This window comes from Anomaloglossus baeobatrachus, chromosome 1 (assembly GCF_048569485.1).
Source record: "Anomaloglossus baeobatrachus isolate aAnoBae1 chromosome 1, aAnoBae1.hap1, whole genome shotgun sequence".
NCBI classification, from domain to species: domain Eukaryota; kingdom Metazoa; phylum Chordata; class Amphibia; order Anura; family Aromobatidae; genus Anomaloglossus; species Anomaloglossus baeobatrachus.
The window spans coordinates 434201140-434227663 of NC_134353.1; the positions used below are offsets into that span (position 1 = coordinate 434201140).

The 26524-nt window shown below is 47.2% G+C and overlaps 1 protein-coding gene across 2 annotated transcripts in view; it reads left to right on the forward strand.

Moving 5' to 3' along the window:
• The window catches only part of CACNA1S (calcium voltage-gated channel subunit alpha1 S), a 2360423-nt gene that overhangs the window by 909462 nt on the left and 1424437 nt on the right, over positions 1-26524 (forward strand). For both annotated transcript variants that reach the window (XM_075352638.1, XM_075352639.1), the window contains exon 13: positions 12775-12982. In XM_075352638.1, the coding sequence (XP_075208753.1) occupies positions 12775-12982 (208 nt within the window). The remainder of the gene's footprint in view (positions 1-12774; positions 12983-26524) is intronic.

The window sequence follows — 26524 nt, forward strand, 5'->3', positions numbered from 1 at the left end:
CGTGTACAGTGAGAACTCGCAGCCATGAATGGTAAGGTAAAGAGCTCCTTGAAGTGTCCAAGTGTGGGGTGATTCATCCTCTGGTACTTGTCATTGTGGGAGGAAGGAGGATCAGGGTGAGGATTATGTGGGACAGCCTCTTGGCTGGTGAGACTGGACCATGTGAAGGACAAGGTGGTGCTGGTAAAAACACTGGAAGCATTATCTACCATCCAGCACACAACCTGCTCGCACTGTTGTGGCTTCAACACTGGTGCACCGGGCACCCCTACAATTTACAATTTGGAACAGGAACCTAGAACGAGATGAGGTTTGGGGTGCTCCTGCAGAATCAGACACAGTTTGCCCTGTCACACGGTCACGGCCACAACCACAGCGTCCATGAACGTCAGCACAACGTCTACTTCCCCGTCCCTTAAAGCAGGACTTGTGCATTTTTTATTAGGTACAGTGCCTTGCAAAAGTATTCAGCCCCATTGAATTTTTTAACATTTTCCTACATTTCAGGCTTCAAACATAAAGATAAAAATTTTAATGTTATGGTGAAGAATCAACAACAAGTGGGACACAATTGTGAAGTTAAAAAAAAATGTATTGCTTATTTTAAACTTTTGTAAAAAATAAAAAACTGAAAAGTGGGGCGTGCAATATTATTCAGCCCCTTTACTTTCAGTGCAGCAAACTCACTCCAGAAGTTCATTGAGGATCTCTGAATGATCTAATGTTGTCCTACATGACTGATGATGATAAATATAAGCCAACTGTGTGTAATCAAGTCTCCATAAAAATGCACCAGCTCTGTGATAGTCTCAGTGTTCTGTGTAAAGCACAGAGAGCATCATGAAGACCAAGGAACACAACAGGCAGGTCCGTGATACTGTTGTGGAGAAGTATAAAGCCGGATTTGGTTACAAAAAGATTTCCAAAACTTTAAACATCCCAAGAAGCACTGTGAAAACAATCATAATGAAATGGAAGGAGTATCATACCATTGCAAATCTACCAAGTCCCAGCCGTCCATCAAACTTTCATCTCAAACAAGGAGAAGACTGATCAGAGTTGCAGCCAAGAGGCCCATGATCACTCTGGATGAACTGCAGAGATCTACAGCTGAGGTGGGAGAGTCTGTTCATAGGACAACAATCAGTCGTACACTGCACAAATCTGGCCTTTATGGAAGAGTGGCAAGAAGAAAGCCATTTCTCAAACATGTCAATAAAAAGTGTCATTTAGAGTTTGCCCATGCCACCTGGGAGACACATCAAACATGTGGAAGAAGGTGCTCTGGTCAGATGAAACCAAAATCGAACTTTTGGGGCACAATGCCAAATGATATGTTTGGCGTAAAAGCAACACAGCTTATCACAATGAACACACCATCACCACTGTCAAACATGGTGGTGGCAGCATCATGGTTTGGGCCTGCTTTTCTTCAGCAGGGACAGGGAAGATGTTTAAAATTGATGGGAAGATGGATGGAGCCAAATACAAGACCATTCTTGAAGAAAACCTGTTGGAGTCTGCAAAAGACCTGAGACTGGGACGGAGATTTGTCTTTCAACAAGACAATGATCTCAAACATAAAGTAAAATCTACAATGGAATGTTTCACAAATAAATGTATCCAGGTGTTAAAATGGCCAAGTCAAAGTCCAGACCTGAATACAATCGAGAATCTGTGGAAAGAGCTGAAAACTTCTGTTCACAAACGCTCTCCATCCAACCTCACTCAGCTCGAGCTGTTTGCAAAGGAAGAATGGGCAAGAATTTCAATCTCTCAATGTGCAAAACTGATAGAGACATACCCCAAGCAACTTGCAGCTGTAATCACAGCAAAAGGTGGCGCTACAAAGTATTAAATTAAAAGGGGCCGAATAATATTGCACGCCCCCCTTTTCAGTTTTTTAATATTAACAAAACTTTTAAAATAAGCAATAAATTTCATTCAACTTCATAATTTTGTTCCACTTGTTGATTCTTCACCATAACATTAACATTTTTTTATCTTTATGTTTGAAGCCTGAAATGTGGGAAAAGGTTAAAAAATTCAAGGGGGCCAAATACTTTCGCAAGGCACTGTAAGTGTGGCGCACCTGAGGCTTCAGTCGCCATAGAAGTACTGCACCTCAGCCAGAGGGATTCCATTCCCGGGTAAGGAGGAGGTCACCTTTCGGTATCCACAATCACAGACACTCCCATTTAGCAACACTCCATTAGACAGTGGTTATGGCAAGTTGCACCTTTGATGTTGCCATAGGAACACACAGTCCAAAGACAGCCTGGGGTTGGAGTCTAGTTAGTGGGAGCAGTCTGTAGTATGGGAGCCAATTGGAAGAGGACGCGGAGGAGAGCGTTCCTGGGGATGAGGGCTAAATGAGCTCGTCTCAGGATCGTGGGAAAGAAAGGGTCCTAGGGCCACGGGAAGTGCGCCAAACACCAATGGACTCTCTTCCACACCAACATACAAGTGTGGAGGGACTTGGTCGCATAGGGGACCGGCCCCTCAACTAGTGGAGAACTTTAAGACTCAGCTAGCAAAGTGGAGGCTAAGGCTGCTGCAAGTACTGGAGCCACATCCACACACATCCAGTGAAAAGGTGACCACATAGGGCCAAGGGATAGAGCTTCAAGCCACCCGACAGGGTCCGTGGACACCGGCTCAGAGCTCTGTGTGTACAGGCGTGGGACAGGCGGGAGAGGTCAGCGAAGGAGACAACCAAGAAAGGACACTGAAGGGTGTACCGGTGGCATCCATGTTGCCGCATACCACAGGTGGCGTCATGACATCTCCCTTGTAAATCTAATCCTCACCATCATCTACCATTTAAACGACACCACCAGGGTCATGAGGTCAGGCCCTGTTGCCGTGACATCCAACAAGCAGAAACAGAGCTGGCCCGGTAACGAGTAACCCCTAGGCCCCGGTGCGGGCGTGTCAAATTTTGGCGTCACGAACAGGATTTCATGCCCGTTACAACGGGTACTGTGTGCCTAGAGACTGTATACTGAAAACTGGTGAACTGCGCAATCGCCGCCAATAGCCACGCAGCACGCGCGAAGCAAGGGGGCGTGCGATCGTGGGTGGAACCCAGAATGGCACGCTAAGAAAAGCCTGCCACTGGAGCGGCTGTGAGTTTACCCCAGATTCCTCAAGAGAGACCAGGGGGGCAAGGACATGTCCCAACAGGGAGGGGGTGAGGCTGCCGCTGCGGTCGCAACCGCGGTGCCTGTAATGCCACGCTCTATGCCGTACATACCCAGAGCGGCGTGGTTAATGCAGTATTCAGGGGAGTCGAACACCTTGAGCGACTTCAGGGAAAGACTGAGTAGTTTATTCAAAGTATATTCCCTAGCTGAGGACCAGAAAGTGAGCATTCTAATTGGTCAGTTAACTGGAGTGGCTCAGCGGGAGGTAAAATCCTGGCCGGAACTGAAAAAGGGACTGTGTGGTGAATCATGGCCAAAATAAAGGACACCTTAGATACCAGCACGGCAGCAGAGTTAAAATTGAAGTTCTTTGGATGCAAACAAAGGGCACAGGACAGTGTACGGGATTTTGCTTTGAACCTTCAAGAGGCAATGAGGGCCATTAAGCAGGTGGATCCCATGAGTGTGCAAGACGAGAACCGACTGCTAACTGAGCAGTTTATCGAAGGGCTCTTGTCCGATGCTCACCGGACACAGCTTCGCATTATGGCCCTGCAGAATCCTGACCTCAATTTTGCACAATTCAAGGAACGGGCCATTCGGGTATTGTGAGAACCAGCTCTGAGGAACTCAATGCCTCTTCGGTCCCTTGTGGCCACGTGCACAGAGGTGTTGCTTTCCACCCAGACAACTGCGGGAGCAGAGGCACAGATCATGGGTAATGATGACCCCTCCACAGATCTATGGCTTCAGGTCTAGGAACTGAATAAGAGCATGGCTACCCTAATGAAGATTGTGCAGTCACTACGAGTGGCCTCCAGTCCAGACGACGTTCCATGGCAATGGCAAAGTGGGATTCCACCAGCCCAAAGAAAAGATATTGATGGTTATGACAAAGATGGACAACCGATTTCCCGCCGCTGCGACAAGGTGGGACACGATGCACGGGGATGTCCTCTGAGCCTGCAAAGCCAGGGACTAGTGGCCAGTCCCCTGAAGTAAGGCTGTATAACGAGTTGAAAGGTAAAAAAGGTTTTTCCAGCATCCAGTTGCTGCTTTATAATAAAATTCTTCTTTATTTCAAAAAGTTTTAAAAGTCATCCTTTCATGTTAAAATACACGCATTTTAGCAGTATATAAGAATAGGTACGCGTTTTGGACAAACTGCGTCTCTGACCCTGCACACCGGCATTGCAATACAACACCATCTTCAGCCCAGGGGACTGAGCTCTAGCTGTGGAGAGCTATACCAACTCAGCTGGAATCACCATCAGACTGTCACGACATCTCCCCTATAAATATAATCCCCACCATCTGCTATTTAAACGACACTGCCGGGGTCACGAAACGGGGCCCTGTTGCCGTGACATGCTCTGAGCAGAAACAGAGCCGGCCCGGTAACGAGTAACCCCCAGGCCCCGGTGTGGGCGTGTCATAAGCAGTTAATCAAACTATTGTTAGAGAACAGAATGTATTGGAATTATTCCTTTTATGGTACAAGTAAAATATATCTTTGTACCGTGTTAGCCAGTAGAGATAAAAAAATTGTTTAAAAGAACAGAGAGTCCTCAACCACTGAGGACTCTCTGTTCTTTTAAACAATTTTTTTATTCCTTTTATGGGGCAGTTTTATATGATTTTGAAGCAGATAGCAGCAATTTTACATTTCTCCCTTTTGAAATGGTTTTGTTGGGGCAGCGCCAGGTAACGTATCGCAATGAAGCCTACATAAATGTACTTTTTTAAACTCTCTATAGATATTACTCCATTAAACTCTATAAGCAGTAGCAAGGAACGATAGGAACAATTTCAGAATTCTTCCTTTAAAATTGCATTTAGATGGAGGCAACATTAGGACATTGAATGCAATCAAGCCTGCCTAACTGGCTTTTTTTACACACCATTAATCATCGTGGGACCTTGTGTGGATGACATTGGACCTGCAGGGATGTTTTTGATGTTAAAAACGGGTGAAAGTGTGTATTTTTTGTCTTTTATTTCAACTTTTTTTGGTGTTTGTGTTTATTTACTTTCACTTCCAGATTAGTAATGGGGGGTCTCATAGATCCTGCCATTGCTAATCTAGGGCTTAGTGGCAGCTGTGGGATGGCCTTAACCCCGTATTACCCCTATTGCCACCACATCAGGGCAATCGGAAAGAGCCGGGTAAAGTGCCAGATTTTCTGCATTTAATGGATGCGAAAATCCGGGGTGTCTGCTGGCTGCTATTTTTAGGCAGGGGGCCCTAATAACAATGGGCATCCCCGGCCTGAGTATACCAGCCCCCAGCTGTTGGGCTTTATCTTGGCAGAGTATAAAAATTGGAGGGACTGCACTAGAGTTGAGCGCGGTTCGAGGTTCTCCAGTTCGCGGTTCGAGTGATTTTGGGGGCTGTTCTAGATCGAACTAGAACTCGAGCTTTTTGCTAAAGTTCGATAGTTCTAGATACGTTCGAGAACGGTTCTAGCAGCAAAAAGCAGGGCTTTTTACAGCTACAGTGTGCAGGAGCCATCGCTGGCAGCCTGCCAGAAGCTGGTAACCAAGATAAACATCGGGTATCCAACCAAAGCGCTTTGGTTAGTAACCCGATGTTTATCCTAGTTACGTGCAGGAAGCCCACACTTCCCCGCTCAGCTCACTCCGCCCCCTCCTGCACGCGGCATGTACGTGTACACACACACACACACACACACACACACACTCAAACACACACACACACTCTGCACACTGCACTCTGCACACATGGTCCCGCTCGGCTTACCTGCGGTGATGAAGTCCCGCCATCCCGACCTCAGCGCTGTCACTGTCCTCCATGGCCGCCGCTTTTCACATCACCTTCTCTCGCTTCCGACCCGAGACTGACTAGCGGTGACGTCACGGGCCTCTCGCGATACTTGGCTGTGAAGGCGGCGGTCATTAAACTCAGTGACAGGTGCTGTCAGCAGTGCAGGAGATCAGCGCAGGTAATGTACCTCGCTGACAGCAGCACTTGTCATGCCCTGCAGTGACCTGGGCTGACCCATTGATGTTAGCTCAGGTCACTGCATTGCTCTCCCAGCCAATGGGGAACATTCTGCTCTTCATTGACTGGGACAGTGTGGATCGTCATGGCAACCCCTTGGATTACACCAGACCTGGATTTGTTTTTCTTTCTAATAAATTGGTTAAAGAGGGAATGTTTTGGGGAGTGTTTTTTCAAATAAAAATGTGTTTGTCGTCTATTTTTTTTTATTACTGACTGGGTTGGTGATGTCGGTGATCTGATAGATGCCTGACCTCACAAACCCCAGGGCTTGATGCCAGGTGACATTACACATCTGGTATTAACCCCATATATTACCCCGTTTGCCACCGCACCAGGGCGCGGGATGAGCTGGGGCGAAGCACCAGGATTGGCGCATCTAATGGATGCGCCACTTCTGGGGCGGCTGCGGCCTGCTATTTTTAGGCTGGGGAGAGTCCAATAACCATGGACCTCCCTAGTCTGAGAATATCAGACCCCAGCTGTCTGCTTTACCTTGGCTGGTGATCCAATTTTGGGAGGACCCCCACGTGTTTTTTTTTTAAATTATTTATTTAATTTAAAATAACAGCGTGGGGTGCCCTCAGTTTTGGATTACCAGCCAAGGTGAGGTTGCCAGCTGTGGTCTGCAGGCTGCAGCCGTCTGCTTTACCCTAGCTGGCTACAAAAATAGGGGGAACCCTACGTCATTTTTTTTTTCATTTTTTTGGCTAAATACAACGCTAAGCACCCCTTAGTGCCACATGAAAGGCACCAAAGGGTGCAAAATTGCAGGAGAGTGGGACATTATGTGTCTTTCTGCCATTATAATGACAGAAAAGACTGATTTGAAGTGCACAAGCACAAGAAAATCACCAGAGCGCTCTACGCTGTGAAAAGCAGTAGAAAATGGCACTGGAGGGAACATGTGACCGCCTCATGTAGGTTGAAGCTATGGATCCTGGGTAAATTTATGCATTTACCCTCCTTCAGTTTTTTTGCAGTACACAAAAAAAACGGAAGGCACACGGATGACAAACAGATGACATACGGACCGTCTACGGAACGGAAACGGATGCCACACGGATGCACCCGTGAAAAAAAACGGACTGTTTTTTGCAGACCGCAAAAATGGATCTGTCGTGTTAATGTAGCCTTATTCCGATCTGCCGTTTATAAACATAAATAAGCAGAAATAAGTGAATAGCGCCCCCCAGCATCAGAAAATCTCCGGGGTTTCAGGGCTAGCTGAGACCCTGGAGATCATGATTCAGGACGGTTTTTCCGGTCCCCGCTCACGTGATCACAAGTATACACCGTACACCGATGATCACGTTACAGTAAATGACAGCGCTGGTAAAAAATTATTTATCTCCCATCTGGCATGAACAAACATAATAAATCTCCTCCCCGGTCCCCTCCGGTCCCCAGGTGTCGCCAAAGTGCCCCCCCTGATGCCCTCCCAGAAATCCAAGATGGCCGCGCGCACAGCAGCGCGCCGGCCGCATTCACCCTACTCCTCTGATTTCTGTCGCATGTGCCATGACACATGTGACAGAAAACTCCTCCCCAGGCCCTGCCAGGTCACCCCCTATAACCCCACCGGTGTTCCCCGGTGTCCCACGGTACCTGTGCAGCGTTGATCCCCCGCGGCCCTCTCCTTCACAATAGACGCTGCCGCATGGACAGAGCGGCTGTCAGCTCAGCTTCCTGTGTTCAGACACAGTGAGTGGTGGTTATGCATCTGTAAGCTAAATGGGCGGCATGGTGGCTCAGTGGTTAGCACTGCAGTCTTGCAGCGCTGAGGTCCTGGGTTCAATTCTCACCAAGGACACCATCTGCAAGGAGTTTGTATGTTGTCCCCGTGTTTGCGTGGGTTTCCTCCGGGTACTCCGGTTTCCTCCCACACTCCAAAGACATACAGCGCTATGGAATTAATAACGCTATATGAATGAATAAATTATTATTATTACTGCAATGCCCTGCTCATGAGGTAAGGAACATAATTGATCAGGAGAGCTATACTACATTTCCAAATGGAGGGATTTGCTTTTATAGTTGCCCTGCTGAATGACTACCAAACATGAGAGTCCGTTATACGCCACAAGAAAACACATCTAAATAGCGAGCTCTGTTGTTAAGTATTCATTCAGCTGGATAACTGGACTTAAAGGGGTATTCCATCTCCAAGATCCTATCCCCAATATATAGTAGGTGGAATAGCAATAATATCAGCAAATACCAATATTTGGAAATGTAGAATAGTTCTCCTGATTAGGCATGCCCTTACCTCATGAGCAGGGCATTGCAGCTTTGGTAGCAACCATTACGACATGGACTCTGCTGGTGTGGACCCGGGGAGAGTGAGTGCAGATTCATTGCACTCACACTCCTCACATAAAGGGTCTGCACTCCTAGAAAATGGGGAATACGTTCCCTGAGTGTCTCCCCCCCATATTCTAGACAGTCCAGAGTCGTCGTGGGACCCCTTTATTTTTTTTCTTACAATAAATTGGTGAAAAAGGGAATATTTTGGGGACTGTTTTTTCAAATAAATTTCTTTTGTCGATTTTTTTTTTGTTAGTACTGACAGTTTATGATGTTGGGTATCTAATAGACACCATGACATCACAAACTGCTGGCTTGATGTCAGGGGACCTTACAGCTAGTATCAACTCGATTTATTACCCCGTTTGCCACTGCACCAGGGCACGGGATGAGCTGGGGTGAAGCGCCAGGATTAGCGCATCTAGTGGATGCGCCACGTCTGGGGTGCCTGCGGCCTGCTATTTTTAGGCTGTGAAGGCCCAATAACTATGGACCTTCCCACCCTGAGAATACCAGACCACAGCTGTCCGCTTTACCTTGGCTGGTGATCCAATTTGGGGGGGACCCTACTTTTTTTGTGTAATTATTAATATTTATAAAATAATTATAAAAAAAGAGCCTGGGGGAACCTCCACATTGGATCCCCAAACACGGTAAAGCTGCCAGCTGTGGTTTTCAGGCTACAGCCGTCTGCTTTACCCTAGCTGGCTATCAAAAATGGGGGGACCCAACGTCATTTTTTTTTTAACTATTTTTTAAATAGAAAAAATTAATGGGCTTCCCTGTATTTTGATTGCCAACCAAGGTAACGCCAGGCAGATGGGGGTGGCAACCCATAGCTGTCTGCTTTATCTGCGCTGAGAATCAAAAATACCGCGGAGCGCTACGTCATTTTTTTTAAAGATTTGTTTTTACAGCACTGTGATGTCCAGCAATCAAAATACAGGGAAGCCCATTTTGTTTTTAGTTATTTAAATAAATAATTAAAAAAAATATATATGGGCTCCCGCTGCATTTTTTGTATTGCTAGCTAAGGGTAATCCAAGCAGCTACTGGCTGCTAACCCCCACTGCTTGGTGTTACCTTCACTGGCAATGGAAAATCCAGGGAAGCATTTTTTTTGCCAAAAAACTACAAAAAAAGGACGTGAGCTTCGCCATATTTTTGTATGCTAGCCAGGTATAGCAGGCAGGTGCTGGAAGAGTTGGATACAGCGCCAGAAGATGGCGCTTCTATGAAAGTGCCATTTTCTGAGGCGGCTGCAGACTGCAATTCGCAGCAGTGGAGCCCAGAAAGCTCAGGCCAACCTGTGCTGCGGATTACAATCCCCAGCTGCCTAGTTGTACCTGGCTGGACACAAAAATGGGGCGAAGCCTACGTCATTTGTTTTCTAATTATTTCATGAAATTCATGAAATAATAAAAAAAGGGCTTCCCTTTATTTTTGGTTCCCAGCCGGGTACAAATAGGCAGCTGGGGGTTAGGGGCAGCCGTACCTGCCTGCTGTACCTGGCTAGCATACAAAAATATGGTGAAGCCCACATAATTTTTTCAGGGGGCAAAAAACTTCTGCATACAGTCCTGGATGGAGTATGCTGAGCCTTGTAGTTCTGCAGCTGCTGTCTGTCTGTATGGAGAAGAGCAGACAGCAGCTGCAGAACTACAAAGCTCAGCATACTCCATCCAAGACTGTATGCAGAAGTTTTTTGCCCACCAAAAAAATGACGTGGGCTTCGCCATATTTTTGTATGCTAGCCAGGTACAGCAGGCAGCCACGGGCTGCCTCCAACCCCCAGTTGCCTATTTGTACCCGGCTGGGAATCAAAAATATAGGGAAGCCCGTTTTTTTTAATTATTTCACTTATTTCATGAAATAATTAAAAAACAAATGACGTGAACTTCGCCCCATTTTTGTGTCCAGCCGGGTACAACTAGGCAGCTGGGGATTGGAATCCGCAGCACAGGTTAGCCCGAGGTTTCTGGGTGCCTCTGCTGCGAATTGCAGTCCGCAGCCGCCCCAGAAAATGGCGCTTTCATAGAAGCGCCATCATCTGGCGCTGTATCCAACTCTTCCAACAGCCCTGAAGCCGGGTGGCTTGTTGGGTAATAATGAGTTAATACTAGCTTTGTTTTACTAGCTAGTATTAAGCCAGAGATTCTTAATGTCAGGCACGTTTGACCCGGCCATTAAGAATCTCCAATAAAGGGTTAAAAAAAAGACACCACACAGAGAAAAAATACTTTAATAGAAATAAATACACAGACACATTAGAGACTCCATCTTTATTACCCCCTGTCAGCCCTCCACGATACATGGTCTTCTGTCTTTCTCGTTCAACAAATGCAGCTCTGCTCCATCACTGCTGCATGGGGGAAGACGCTGCTTCCCGTGCAGCCTTCACTCCGTGAAGGCTGCACGGAAAGCAGCATGCAGCCTTCACTCCGTGAGTGATCATTGCTGCTGGCTGTCAGCGGTAACAGCGGTAACACTGACAGACGCGTTACCATAGCAACGGTGCTCCCGGAGCCGCGGTTAGCGGTGACGTCACCGCTAACTGCGTTGCTATGGCAACGGTGATCTCCGTTAATGACCGGCTGTGTCAGCCGGTCCCTAACGGAACGGGGAGTCGACCGTGTGCTACAGCATGTCGCCGGTACACGGCGATACACAAATGTGCACCGTGTACCGGAGAGATGCACTCGCAGGTCCTACATGACGCGTCATAGTCATGTGACCAGTCTGTAGCCAATGAGATAATAGCCACGTGACTGGTCACATGGCTATTTTGACGTCACGATAGGTCCTGCATCACTGCTGGCAGTGCCGGTCACCGGGAGGATTCAGCGATCATCGGATGGAATAGCGGCAGGAGACAGAGTGCAGGAGGGATCGCGGGGACCGGTAAGTGTTATGGCAATGTTTATTAACTGTATGTGTACATTTATAATGCGTTTTTATGTGTTTGTGATTGCCTCCCATTATAGCCTATTGGTTAGAGTTCGGTTCGACGAACCGAACTCGAACGAGACCTCCGTTCGGCGAACCGAACTCGAGCCGAACCACGGCCAGTTCGCTCATCTCTAGACTGCACATCAGTTTTTAAAATTATTTATTTAAATAATTAAAAAAAAAAAGTGGTGTGCGGTTCCTCTTATTTTGATAAACAGCCAAGATAAGCGCACGGCTGGGGGCGGCAGCCTATAGCCATTTGCTTTATCTGTGCTTGGTATCATAATATGGGGGGACCTTTATGCCAATTTTTTTATTTATTCATTTTTACTGTACGATAGACACACACAGTGTCTGTAATTGGTTGCAGTCAGACGCTGTCACACAGGCTGGGGCCGGGTCTGACTGCAACCAATCATATACATAAGGATGGTTGGTGGGCGGGGAAAGCAGCGCATTTGCATGGGCCTAATCAGTGGCCCCAGAAGTGAATGGGCAGCCGCTGGAGCAGTTACAGCCGCACCGGAGCCTCAGTAAGTATAGCGCACCTGCTACTATTCCCCTATTCCTTCTACCATCATTTTTAATCACCGGATTAAGATCACCATATACTTATATGGGAACCAGCGTCCAGACAGATATCCAGGATTAATTCTGGTTAGGAGTCAATTTTTCTTTTTTTAAGACTGGTTAGTCCCGCCGATCACAGATATCTGTGATTTCGCCCATCATTAGTTGTCATCAGTCAGAATTTGGCTGACAAGCTGATATCCAGCATGTCAGTGTCAATTGCAGAAGTCTTTAAAAATAAGGGTCAACACTGTAAATATTTAGTCTTTCCATGAACTTGATGTGTTTGGCGATAAGAGTAAAAACATAAAATGTTGATAATTGTTCCTCAGGTAGCATAGAAACATCTGACTAAAATCGTAAAACACTGAAGCAACAAATCGTGAAAAACTACACTTTTGTCAGTCTCAAACTTTTGGCCACTCCTGCAGATTTGATGGTAAAGAAAGCAATCAAGTAGAATATTTGAAATCTTTAATGTATGAAAAGTTTAGAATTTGATGGTACCTGGAAATTACATTAAAATTTTTGCTTTAGGAATAGATTCTGTGTTTATTATCACATTTCAACATTCTAGAAATTCATACAAATGAGGGGAAAAACAGCATGATTGGGCCCAAATAATTACCAATGGTAAAATAAAGTGATGGGAAAGCTTTATACACTTTTAAGATGATAAACTACATTGTATAGTATAATATTTAAAATTTAGATGTAATCTTGACTATTAGTTATATTTTCTGTTTCATGCATTTCTAACATGATTTCTTTAAACTTTAGATATTGGACATCACTAAACAACCTTGTGGCTTCACTACTCAACTCTGTCCGCTCCATTGCATCACTTCTACTATTGCTTTTTCTCTTCATGATCATATTTGCCCTTCTTGGCATGCAGATGTTTGGTGGAAAGTTCGACTTTGAAGACACAGAAATCAGGAGAAGCACTTTTGATACCTTCCCACAAGCGCTGATCACAGTTTTCCAGGTATGACTCAGATATGGATGAAGTGAAAGATAATTGGGCTAACTAGCTATATTAAGATATGACTTGTATCACTGTGAAAATTGCCATAGTGACCAAAAGACATTGTCACCAACTTCAGACATCCTTCACTGTATGGTATATGAAGTCTTCTGAGACTGTAAAACATTATTCATTAGCACAGACTTTCCTTTTGAGCCTTTAAACAGGAGTGCAGGATATCTGTGGATACTGGACAACAAAAGACAAAAATAAAACCCTAAACTAAGTGATTGAAAAATCATGAACCTTCCCTGTTCATGAAAATAGGATATGTATCTGATACATACCCATTGTGCACGCTTTCTGATAGATCTATGTGCACATAACCTAATAAGCGCCATTGATTTCCCAGGTTAACAAAGCTGATTGAGAGATCCTTATCTTATCTGCTAAAACTACATTTCCCAGCAACACCTTGCTTCTTCTCGGTGCTGCAGGTCCCTCGCTCTGCCATGTTCCTACTGATAGAGATAGGTGGATCTCAACAATCTCTATTTTATTTATATGAGTGAGGTGACCATTATTAGTTTGAGCATAGTGCCTCTAAGCAACTATTTTACCAATATTCATTACGATTTACAAACTCTAAATTTAATTGGTGGTTCATGGGAATCTTCAACACACAATCATTCCCTTCTTGACATGCATAGCAGAGCTGAGCATAGAATAGCTGATCTTAGCTACAACACACCTATCGTGACAATGAGGGTGCTATGAAGGGTCATTAGTGAATCTGGGTTTTTTTTAATTAGTCAGTGTCATTAGATGTAAACACAGCTGGTATCAAAGGGATCTTCAGCATAGCATGCTTGAGCTCTGCTTATGTAGAGTAGTGTGAGGTGGTAGTCAAGGGTGAGGGACTGACTCTGGATGCTCCAGCACTGTAGGTGAAATACCTGGTCCTGGCTGGGTGTGTGGACTTCAGCTGTGTGGACTCTGAACCTCTGAAGACTGCATACTGTCTCTTTTGTCAGCTGGCCAGTATCAGATGATGATTCAAACACATAAGGTGACCAACTGTTCACTTTAAACCAGAACTCTTACTGGATGGTTCATTGTCATTCACAATTTAACACTCCAGATATTGAGCACACATTATCCAGAACGTTACATTTTCACTTTGCATTAACAGACACAGTTCAACATCTTGCTTTGTTGTCTGATCTAACTGGACCAGTGATTCCCAGTGCAAAACAGTCCAGTACTATAGTCACCTTACCTTCCTGCAATCCCACATCTAGTCTCCTCAGGGGCCGCATAATGATCAGAATAAAGCTTTCCACATCCGGATGTCTAAAGGAGCCCAATAGGCTGGTTGACTACCCAACACGCTAGCTAAGCTTAACCCAGTATCTTGATGGTTAAAAGGGCCTGGATGTAAGGAATCTATCCTCCGGCTCCTTTGATCTTAAGCCACTCCCTCTGAGGATCGGTCTCTGGTTACAACACTGCTCACACACTCATCTCTGGCCTCTATTGAGAATCAGCTCTTCTTCTGTCTTTTTTGCTCCGTTGCCACAAACTACCCACTGTGAGCAACCTTCACGAACAACCAAATATACATCTGTCACATTTACTCACTACACCTTCACTGACTCTTTCTAAAATGAACCATCCTTTCTCTGTCAGCTGACTTCTTCCAGGGTGGACTAGTCAAAACACAACTATTTATGTCCCTGCCATCTGTTGCTGGGCAGACTTAACCTTCTGCTTACATTTTTACATCTTACAAATTATGCAATACATTAACCCTCTGGTGGGAACAATATCTTTAATAACGAGTTTCAGAATAATGTGCCTGTCAGGCGCAGGCTAGAAAAATAACTATAATATATAATTTTTGCAATTTCAGTGATCTAAAAGTGATCAGAGACCTTCATAGGGATGCAGTAAAAGAGACTACACATTATCAGGTGCAAAACAAACCCATTTACTCAACATAAAAGTAATAACTCTGAAATACACACATTTCAAAACTCCCACCAAATAGCCCCCAGTTATGACACATAACGGTTATTAAAAATAGAAAAATTTGGCAAAAAAACATAATTTCAAGGCACCTAAAATAATATTACACACATAATTATTCAGAATTAGATCCTGAAGTTTCCCCATAAAAAACACATTTGCAGAGCAAAGAGCAAGAATTGCACATCATTTTTGCATGTGTCAGGCAGATTGCCTCATGACATTTGAGACATTCATAATTAGAAAGCCTTCTATGTCCGCTTTCCATGGTGCAGGTACTGCATCTCCTTCTTCTGGGAGGTGGTACAGGTGTTGGATTTTCACTATCAATATCTGGTCGGAATCTTTTGAGCATAACTTGAAGGCGAGAGGGGATACCGATGGTTTTCATACTTCTCCTGCGTAGCTCTCCAAGCACTAATTCATGGGCCAATTTTTTCAGGTAGACTTGCCTACAGGGTGGTTCAAGCTGGTTTTCAAGGTAAATGATTTGTGAATTTATACCACCCAAATTTAACATAGCGAAAAATATGACCATTAGCCAGCGCTTGGTGTTTCTGCTGACGCTAAAAGTTGAGCACATCTGATCAGCTGTATCAACACCCACTTTGGTTGCATTATAAAATGTAATCATCTCTGGGTTTTTTTGTGCTTCAGATTTAGGATCGATGGCATCATCATTATGAAGCGTTGAGAGAATAAGTACATTTTTTTTTGCGTGGTATATAGGAAACCAAAACCTTTCTATTATGGAATGCAAACTTACTGCTGTACTATTTCTCCCTTTGCTGTGGCAGCAATTTCTTTTATTTTTTCTTACAGTTCCGACATATGAAAGCTTCTGCGTTTTTAGGTAATCAATAAGATCACAATTTGAAAAACAATTGTCAGCTGTTATATTACGACCTGATCCAAATAAGGGCTCAGACATTCTTTTCACAACATCAGTGGGTTTGTTGCTAACACAGTAAGGACCATCTGGCTGTTTTCCAAGATAAATTTCAAGGTTGTATGTGTAGGTCTTACTGGCATCAACAAGGGCATACATTTTTATTCCGTATTTGCTAGGCTTTGATGGAATGTATTGACGAAATGCGCATCTGCCACGAAAACCAGGGAGTATTTCGTCAATAGTGACATTCGCCCCAGGGCGATAGTTTTTCTTACAGTTTTCCACAAATTTTTGGAATAAATCGCGAATTGGAGCAAGCCGGTCATATATTTTACGTTCGGTTCGGGTAGTTCTGTCATCAAACCGTAGGCAATGAATTAGAACCTTGAATTTTTTTAGAGATGTAAGAAGGCCAAATTTTTCAATTGCATCACCATCTTTACTCCAAAGTTTCTCCAAACTTTGGCGATTTGCCCTATAAGCTTCTGCAAGGTATAATAATCCAAAAAAAGCACTCAGTTCGATTTCATCCGTGGGCTTGATGATTCTGTTACAGATGAACTTGTCCTTTATATTTTCTATATATTGGTTTGTGTATATGACAATAATAGAGTCCAGAATGTCATCTGTGAAAAAAAGTATTCCAGCATTCAGCTGCAGTTTTCGCATTACTTGCTGTTCCCATAACTGCAGGAAGGTGAGTGATAATGTTTTGAGGTTCCCTATGTTTTTTCATGGGTGGATTCTTGTTCTATTTGCTTTTTTTTATCTTTTCCCATATAATATGATTCTACATCTTCATCCTCATCACTGTCACCATCTTGATCTGTTTCAGAATTTAATTCACATACTTCCACCTCATCATGAGAATCAATCTCACTTTCTTCTCCTAAATCCTCATTCATTGTGGGGTTTGCATCATCATCATGATCTAACAGCATGTTTCTCATTTCCTCCACATGATGGGGTTTTGATAAATCATACATTTTCCTCTCCATTTCAGAAGATAATCTAAAGCAAGAGAGAGAATATGCGTTTGGGAATAATATGGCTGAGAAGCACTTTCATTTGTAAGAAAATCTGCCTTATTTATATGAAATATCCACAAACCTTCCACTATCCATTCATAAAACAAGCTAAATAAACAATTGTGATGACTAAAAACATAAAATACCAACCTTATAAAGTGTGATGTGTTCGGGAACAAAGAAGGGCAGTGAGCCCCATAGGGGTGAATGGACCCCATGACCATCGTGAGGGTGCAAGGTTAGGAGGGGGTTAATTGGTTGAACTGGGATAGGGGATAGTTAGGACTATTGGATTGGTCGAAGGAAGCTGTAGGGGGATTGGAGGGGACCAGGGAAGGGGTGGGGGTTGTGGGGGGGTATAAGAGAGGGGGGTGGACTGATTACCTCCCCTTTCGTCGTTGAAAAGTTGTGGCCCCAGGACGTTGTGCTGCCGCTGCTATGACTGACCTTAATGCGCTGTTAGAGATGGTGCGGGGGGCCTCCGAGGTCCTCGGCGTGGACGCTCTGCGGCAGCAGCTGGTGGCGGTCTGTGGAGCTGGAGCGGTACAGCCTGCTACTCCTGCGCCCGGACCGCTGCTACGTGCTCGGCGGGCGCGACCGCCGGAGCGCTACTCCCCCAGTGGGAGGGGGAGAGAGAGATCTAGGAGCCCCTACGGGGACCCTCCGGGACAGCGGAGCCCTCCATCTTACCAGGGGGAGCTGCCGGCCGCCGGGAGGAATCCTCGACGGAGATCCCGCGGGTCGGGGGTGGGCGGAGCCTCGGCGGGGCCCACTTCCGGTCCGCGGCCAGCACAGTCCAGGACCGGAGCAGCGATCACAGCAGCCCCCAGTGAAGTGCCGGCTGGGGGTGGCGCTCGTCGGGGTATGGCACGGACGGAGACTCCCTGCAGACGGCAGGGGAGAGCGACAGGTCGGAGGATGGGGGATGAGGAGAGCGGCGACGTGAGGAGCGTGGAGGAGGGGTCCGGTGGCCCGGAGGCGCAGATGAGGTCCACAGTCACGGTCCCCGCCAGCAAGGATCGGGCTGGGGGGGGTTCCCAGCGACGGTCAGATGCAGCACGGCCTTCCTGCAGTCGGCAGGGAGGGAGCCCACTGAGGACGGCGGCAACAACAGCAGCGCAGCAGGTGCCCATGCAGACAGCGAGGAACGACGGCGGCAGGGCGCCACGGCGTGAGAAACGAAAAAGGTCGAGCAGGAGGCGCCCGGAGGAGCAGGGTGCGGTGACCGTGGGGGTTGACGGCCGCCAGGTGCAGGCTGTCCCCTCGCTGGTCCCCCCTGAAGACTTCGGCAGCACGTCAGATTCCGGCGGTGACGATGGAGCAATGGCAGCGGCAGGTCGGGCAGAGCGGCAGCAGGAAGATCGTGGTACGGCTGTGCCGGCGGTTCCACGGCAGCCTGGTGAGCAGACGACTGACATGTTTAATGCTGTGTGTAGTGGGGGCGGGGGTTCCGTCGCGGGAAGTGTGGCACAGGGGGCGAGTGGGGTCGGTCAGGCTGGTTTCCCGGGCCCGGAGTTTTGGGGGCAACTTTTGGGAGCGTTGCAGGGGTTGTCGGCGGAGCGGGTTGGTCGGACTGGGCCGGGGGCTCCGGTGGGGGCGTGGGTGGGCCCCACGGAGGTGGTGCAGACTGAGGCGGCGGTGAGCGGGGTGACGGTGCGGGACCCTGCCTCGGCGGTAGGTGCGGGAACGGCGGCCAGTGGGGCGGCTGACGTGGGTGCGAGCAAGGAGGCGGAAAAGGAAAAAGAAAAGGAGGATGAGGTTGTGCGGTTGGATGATAGGGCACGGAGTGAAATTTACGTGTGTTTTGAAGGTCAGTTAGGGGTTCACTTGAAGAAGGAGGTGAGGGAAAAGATTTGGAAAGGGGAGTATGTGGAAATTTTTTCCCTGCTTCCCTTGGAGAAGTTTAATTTGGATAAGGTGAAACCCAGTGATACAAAAAAGGAGAAAGAGGATGAGGAAAAGCGACGGTATAGATTGATCCCGAGGACGTTCACTAACTGGCTACAGGCCTTTGCGATCTTAGCCAGCGTGATCGGGGAAAAGGAGCCGGAGCATTGTTCCGCCCTATTTGGTTATATGGACGCGATAGGGGAGGCGTATAGAGTGTATGGCGGTTTAGGGTGGCTAAGATATGATGAGCAGTTCCGGCAGCGGAAGGCTCTGCGGCAGGGTGTCCAGTGGGGCCACAAGGATATTTCTTTGTGGATGCGGTTAATGACGGCTCCGGCTCAGCCCTTTCGAGGGGGTGCCGGGAGCCCGGGTGCGAGCGGCGGGTCCTCGGCTGGACAGAAAAAGGGGGCTTGTTGGCAGTATAACGAGGGACAGTGTAAGTTTGGGGCCTCGTGTCGGTTTAAACACGAGTGTTCCGGATGTGGAGGGTCCCACTCCTTGGCCAGGTGCTTCAAAAAAGGAAAAGGAAAGGCGGGGGAGGGGTCTGGAAAAAGGGAGGACGCCAGTGAGAGTAGAGGCGATGCTTCCCTATTTAAATAGGTATCCGGATGTTAGGGCGGCGGAGTTGTTAGCAAGTGGTTTTACGGAAGGTTTTCGGATTCCGTTTGAATCTGAGGCGCCGGTGTTTCGCCCGGGGAATTTGAGGTCCGCAAAAGAACATCCGGCGGTGGTGAAGGAAAAGCTGCAAAAGGAGGTGGAATTGGGGAGGATGGCGGGTCCATTCCAGGACCCGCCATTCTCCAATTTAAGGATTTCCCCCCTTGGGGTGGTGCCTAAGAAGGAGCCGAACAAATTTCGGCTCATTCATCATTTATCTTATCCGGCGGGATTGTCGGTGAATGATGGGATATCGCCAGAGTTGTCGGCAGTTTCTTATGTATCTTTTGATAAGGCTTTGGAGCTGGTAAGGGTTGCCGGGCGGGGGGCCCTGATGGCAAAGGCGGATGTGGAAGCAGCTTTTCGTTTACTCCCGGTGCATCCAGAGAGCCTTCATCTCTTAGGGTGTATGTGGGATGGTGAATACTATGTGGATCGTTGCCTGCCGATGGGCTGTTCCATTTCGTGTGCTCATTTTGAGGCATTTAGTACTTTTGTGGAATGGGTAGTCAAAGAGGTGGCAGGAGTCCATTCAGTGATTCACTATCTGGATGACTTCTTTTGCGTGGGTCCGGCGGGCTCTTCGGTCTGCTCCTTGTTGTTGTTCACGTTAGAGCGGATCGCGCGGAGCCTAGGTATCCCGTTGGCAAAGGAAAAAACAGAAGGGCCGGCGACGGCCCTATGTTTCTTAGGGATCGAAATTGATACACTGGCAATGGAATGCCGATTGCCGGAGGGGAAGCTTCTGGATTTGAAGGCGTCGGTGCGGGTTTTGTATCAGGCCAAGAAGGTGCGGTTGCGGGATTTGCAGTCAGTGCTTGGAAAATTGAATTTCGCTTGTCGCATTATGCCAATGGGGCGGATCTTTAATAGGAGGCTGGCAAGTGCAACCGCGGGGGTGAAAGCTCCAAATCACTTTGTCAGAGTGACCAAAGTGATGAAAGGGGATTTGTTGGTTTGGGAGAGGTTCTTGGACCGGTACAACGGTCGGACCCTTTGGATGAGCGAGGCTTTGTCCAATAGTCAGTTGGAGTTGTACACGGATGCGGCTGGAGCGACCGGTTTTGGGGCAATTTTTCAGACGCACTGGTGTGTTGGAAAGTGGCCACGGCTTTGGGTGGAAGCAGGTCTGGTGAGGAATTTGGCTCTGCTGGAATTGTTTCCCATCATTGTAGCAGTGGAGTTATGGGGCCCTGTTTTTTCCGGAAGAAGGGTTTGCATGCATTGTGACAACATGGCGGTGGTGCATTCCATCAATGCGCTGTCGGCAAAATCCCCGCCGGTTGTGGGGTATTTGAGGCACTTGGTGTTGAGGTGTTTGGAGTTGAACATTTGTGTGGTGGCACGGCACGTGCCAGGGATTCGAAATGAGGTGGCTGACGCGCTATCACGATTTCAGTTTTGCAGGTTCAGGAAGCTGGTGCCGGGAGCGGACGCGGATGGAGAACCTTGTCCGGAATGGCTGTGGGACCTGGCATCGGTGTAGCATTTGAGGGGATTAGGAGATCGGTGTCTGAGGCTACTTGGTGCCGATATCAGGCGGTGTGGAAGGAATGGGCGGAGTTGGAAAGAGGGGATTTTATGGAGTCGGGTTACAAGGGCCGAGTGTTGGGGGTCCTGGTGTTCATTAGTGGGGATTTTTCGGCAGGTCGGTCCGTTTCGGTGATTGGTTGCAAGTTGGCGGCATTGGCCTTCTTGTTTCAGATGCAAGGGGTTCGGGACGCGACTAAGGATTTTCTGGTGCGGCAGGCAATGAAGGGTTTTCGAAAAGGGGCCCAGTCGCGTGACATGAGGCGGCCGGTGTCATTGCCATTGTTGGGTCGGTTAGTGGGGTGTTTGGGGGAATTGTGTTCGTCTCCTTATGAGCGGGTGTTGTTTTCGGTAGCTTTTGTATTGGCGTTTTTTGGGGCCTTTCGCATTGGTGAATTGGTCAGCCCGACCAAGCAAGCGATGGGTGGGTTGCTGTTGGAGGATGTTATGCTGGGGGAGGATAGAGTGGAATGTCGCCTTCGGTTTTCGAAGACGGATCAGAGGGGCCGGGGGCGCTTAGTAGTGTTGTACGCTTTACCGGGGCACCAGTTGTGCCCGGTGGTACAAGTGTCAGAGTTTTTAAAGGTGCGCGGCGGTTTCCCTGGCGTTTTTCTTAGACATGCGGATGGATTGGCTTTGTCGCGGTACCAATTCAATGCGGTGCTGAAGATGGCTTTGGTAAGGGTGGTGGAGGAGCCACTTGAGTACGGGTCTCACTCCTTCCGGATTGGGGCGGCGACGGAGGCCGCCAGGTGGGGTTTGAGTGAGGATTGTATCCGGCGGATTGGGAGGTGGGAGTCTTCCAGGTTTCGCTTGTACATTAGGCCTCACTTAGTCAGGTGATGGTCAGGGGTGGGGGATTCCTGGTTTGTGTTGATGCTGGTTTGTTGTGTATTTTCTTGTTCTGTTGCTGTTTTTATTCGTGGTTTTTGTATTTGTAGGTCCATGCCTTGTGTGGATCCTCGGGCACTCCTATGTGTATTGGGGAGCGTTGCGAGCGGATGTGCGTCGTGACGGTCGGCAGCTTGGAGTGTCGGTGTCGGAAGCCCGAGTAAAGTGGCTCGGAATTCGGGGCATGACCTGGGGTAGAGTGCGCCCAGAGGTGGCTTATTATAGCCGTATGGATCGTGACCCTGATGTGTTAATTTTGCACGTGGGTGGGAACGATCTGGGAGTAAGGTCGGCAAGGGAATTAAAAAGGGACATAAAGCTGGACCTGTTACATTTGTGGAGGGCGTTTCCGGGCATAGTTATCGTTTGGTCAGACATTATAGCTCGGACTCAGTGGCGTTTTGGTAGGTCGGTGGACCGGATTAATAGGGCTCGGAGCAAGCTGAACCGGGCGATTGGTAGGTTTGTGGCGAGGAATGGTGGGTTGGTGGTGCGGCATAGAGAATTGGAGGAGTCCACGGAGCAGTATCTAAGGAGAGATGGGGTTCACTTGACCGATGTGGGTCTGGATTTATGGATGTTGGGTTTGAGGGATGGCCTGGAGCAAGCACTAGGGGTGTGGGGGGCCCGGGCCAAGTAAGGGGTCACTTGGCCGGTCTGTGGCGGGGTGATAGGTCCGTCTGAGAGGTTGGGAGTACCGACAGTTGGTTGGTTGGTACGAAGTCGCTCAAGGGGAGTGGCTTCGGATTGGATGGGAACTTGTGGGCGGAGGTCCCGCAGGTTCTGGGAAGGGGTAATTAACGATGGAACGTTGTTACCCCTCACCTTTGGGCCGGGTGGTTACGGCCGAGGTGGTCCTCTGGGCCGGTTTGGAGGTTACGGCCGGGGGGTTATGAAGGATGGTTGGCCTCTTGGACGGATCTATCGGGGTGTATGGTTATACGGGTATATATGTATAAGGTTTAAGTAACAATTGAGTGGCATGTTGAGCCACGAGCTTTGGTATACATATATACGGTTTAAATAAAACTGTGGCCATTCCTGCAATAAAGTCGTGGTTCTAGTCTTTATTTTAGGTAGATATGGTTGGGTGCTTTGTATGGTAACCTGCTTATCCCTAATAGATGCGTCATGAGCCTGAGAAGCCAGCACAGGTATATTTGCCCTCTTGAAGCTCTGCAGACCAACTGTGGTATCAGGTTTCACACAGCAGCTAGAGCCAGGAGACTACCTGGAGAGAGGGGATTTCCTGAAAATCTGGTGAGGAGGGAGAAATGAAAGTAAAAGAGAAGCGCCTGTCAGGCACATTAATCCCATCCGAGGGTTAACAGTACATCTTATACTAGTACACTTTAGTACTTTAAATATGCATAAATCTTTCCCTATTAAAAAGCAATATTTTATTAGAAATTTTAATACCAACACTGTGAGTGAACCAACTTAACACAAACTAAAGTGCACAGGAAAAATGATGGCTGACCCTGAAGCAATATACCCTCCTATGCACTACCTGACAGCGGGGTCGGCACTCTAGATGTTGCTGTGGTGCCCCCACTCACCAGTGACTTTCCCTACCTGTCCCTTGAATCCCTGCCAGAAAAGAAAGCAGGTGTCTACAATTATAATATAGTGCAAAATAAATCATTTAAAAAATAATGTCAAGTGGACAGGTAACAGGATCAAAAGATTACTTATCTCAACTGGCGTTTGAGACCATGCCTGATGCCTCGATATGTTTCTCCCATATATGGGTTCCTCAGGAGGCCAGTAAAATGATGAAGTTAGATTAGTGATAACGGGGATAGCAACATTGGTGGCTTGGTATGTATTCGTATTTTTAGCACAATGGCTGATACATGAAGAAGTGCCTGGTGTTGTTAGAGCACTAGATGACTATGGGGTGCATGTTGTCCAGGAGATAGTTTCCGGCAGTATAAAGGGGGCTTTACACGCTGCGACATCGCTAATGCGGAGTCGTTGGGGTCACGGAATTTGTGACGCACATCCGGCCGCATTAGCGATGCCGTTGCGTGTGACACCGATAAGCGATTTTGCATCGTTGCAAAAACGTGCAAAATCGCTAATCGGCGACATGGGGGTCCATTCTTAAAAATCGTTACTGCAGCAGTAACAAAGTTGTTCCTCGTTCCTGCGGCAGCACACATCGCTGCGTGTGACGCCGCAGGAACGAGGAAGCTCCCCTTACCTGCCTCCTGGCCGCTATGCAGAAGGAAGGAGGTGGGCGGGATGTTACGTCCCGCTCATCTCCGCCCCTCCGCTGCTATTGGGCGGCGGTTCAGTGACGCTTCAGTGACGTCGCTGTGATGCCGCACGGACCGCCCCCTTAGAAAGGAGGCGGTTCGCCCGTCACAGCGACGTCGCCAGACAGGTAAGTATGTGTGACGGCTGTTGTGCGGCATGGGCAGCGATTTGCCCGTGTCGCACAACAGATGGGGGCGGGTACCCACACTAGCGATATCGGGACCGATATCGCAGTGTGTAAAGTAGCCTTAAGACCAAGATTTAGTACTTTATCAACACTGCTACATTATGATGTATGTTAGCTTTACATTATATATTGCTTTATCACAATATACATTAGACAGAAACACATCACATTATCAATACTTATCATACTCTACATCACAATACCATACATTACACTTCACATACCACAATATTTATAAAAGATGCAAGACATCATTCACATTACTCTACAAAACAATACATTGACGAGATTGGTGTCTTCAGGTGTAGGAATGGGACAACCATTGTCCACCACTCTTATACTGTACTTACAAACCGAATATCATATGTTTTTTTACACAGTCATTAGGTGCATCTCAGCGTGTTCGACTGACAGCATTAGAACTAGGAAGAAGTGGAGGGCTGACTGACCAGTGGCAGCAAAGGGTAAAAGGCAACAGATGTAATGAAATGCTTTTCTTCAGCAAGAATAAACTATACAAACCCTTTTATTAGGCACATAGCCCATATTCCACACACAACAGAGGAGGATCACCCTTCAAAAGTCACAAGAAACAAGTCAAATCCCGCAGTGGTTATTCTTCTTCAGAAGAACTCAGCTTTTCAGTTAAAATAGAACACACAGCTTTTCTTCTATTGCTGACAAGCAACTTCTCCTTTTAACCCTTTCCCAACATCAGCCGTACATATGCAAGTCAAGAGCGAAAGCTCATGGGGTTATACACAGCCAGAATCTGCATCTAATAACCACAGCTGGAGCACAGCCCTGCTCAATACTTTAGTATTGCTGTATATAGTACAAGGATCAGATGATCACAGGTTCCAGTCCACAAAGGGGAATAAAACATACAGTAAAAATGCTCTTTTAAAAAAAAAACAAAAACGAAAAAAAAAAATAAAAGTTCAAATTACCCCTCTTTTCTGCATTAAAAATCAAGATATATACAGTGCCTACAAGTAGTATTCAACCCCCTGCAGATTTAGCAGGTTTACACATTCGGAATTAACTTGGCATTGTGACATTTGGACTGTAGATCAGCCTGGAAGTGTGAAATGCACTGCAGCAAAAAAGAATGTTATTTCTTTTTTTTTTTTTTTTTTTAAATTGTGAAAAGTTTATTCAGAGGGTCATTTATTATTCAACCCCTCAATCCACCAGAATTCTGTTTGGTTCCCCTAAAGTATTAAGAAGTATTTCAGGCACAAAGAACAATGAGCTTCACATGTTTGGATTAATTATCTATTTTTCCAGCCTTTTCTGACTAATTAAGACCCTCCCCAAACTTGTGAACAGCACTCAAACTTGGTCAACATGGGAAAGACAAAGGAGCATTCCAAGGCCATCAGAGACAAGATCGTGGAGGGTCACAAGGCTGGCAAGGGGTACAAAACCCTTTCCAAGGAGTTGGGCCTACCTGTCTCCACTGTTGGGAGCATCATCCAGAAGTGGAAGGCTTATGGAACTACTGTTAGCCTTCCCCAGCCTGGACAGCCTTTGAAAGTTTCCACCCGTGCTGAGGCCAGGCTTGTCCGAAGAGTCAAGGCTAACCCAAGGACAACAAGGAAGGAGCTCTGGGAAGATCTCATGGCAGTGGGGACATTGGTGTCAATACCATAAGTAACGTACTCCACCGCAATGGTCTCCGTTCCAGACGAGCCCGTAAGGTACCTTTACTTTCAAAGCGTCATGTCAAGGCTCGTCTACAGTTTGCTCATGATCACTTGGAGGACTCTGAGACAGACTGGTTCAAGGTTCTCTGGTCTGATGAGACCAAGATCGAGATCTTTGGTGCTAACCACACACGTGACGTTTGGAGACTGGATGGCACTGCATACGACCCCAAGAATACCATCCCTACAGTCAAGCATGGTGGTGGCAGCATCATGCTGTGGGGCTGTTTCTCAGCCAAGGGGCCTGGCCATCTGGTCCGCATCCATGGGAAGATGGATAGCACGGCCTACCTGGAGATTTTGGCCAAGAACCTCCGCTCCTCCATCAAGGATCTTAAGATGGGTCGTCATTTCATCTTCCAACAAGACAAGGACCCAAAGCACACAGCCAAGAAAACTGGTTCAAGAGGGAAAAAATCAAGGTGTTGCAGTGGCCTAGTCAGTCTCCTGACCTTAACCCAATTGAAAACTTGTGGAAGGAGCTCAAGA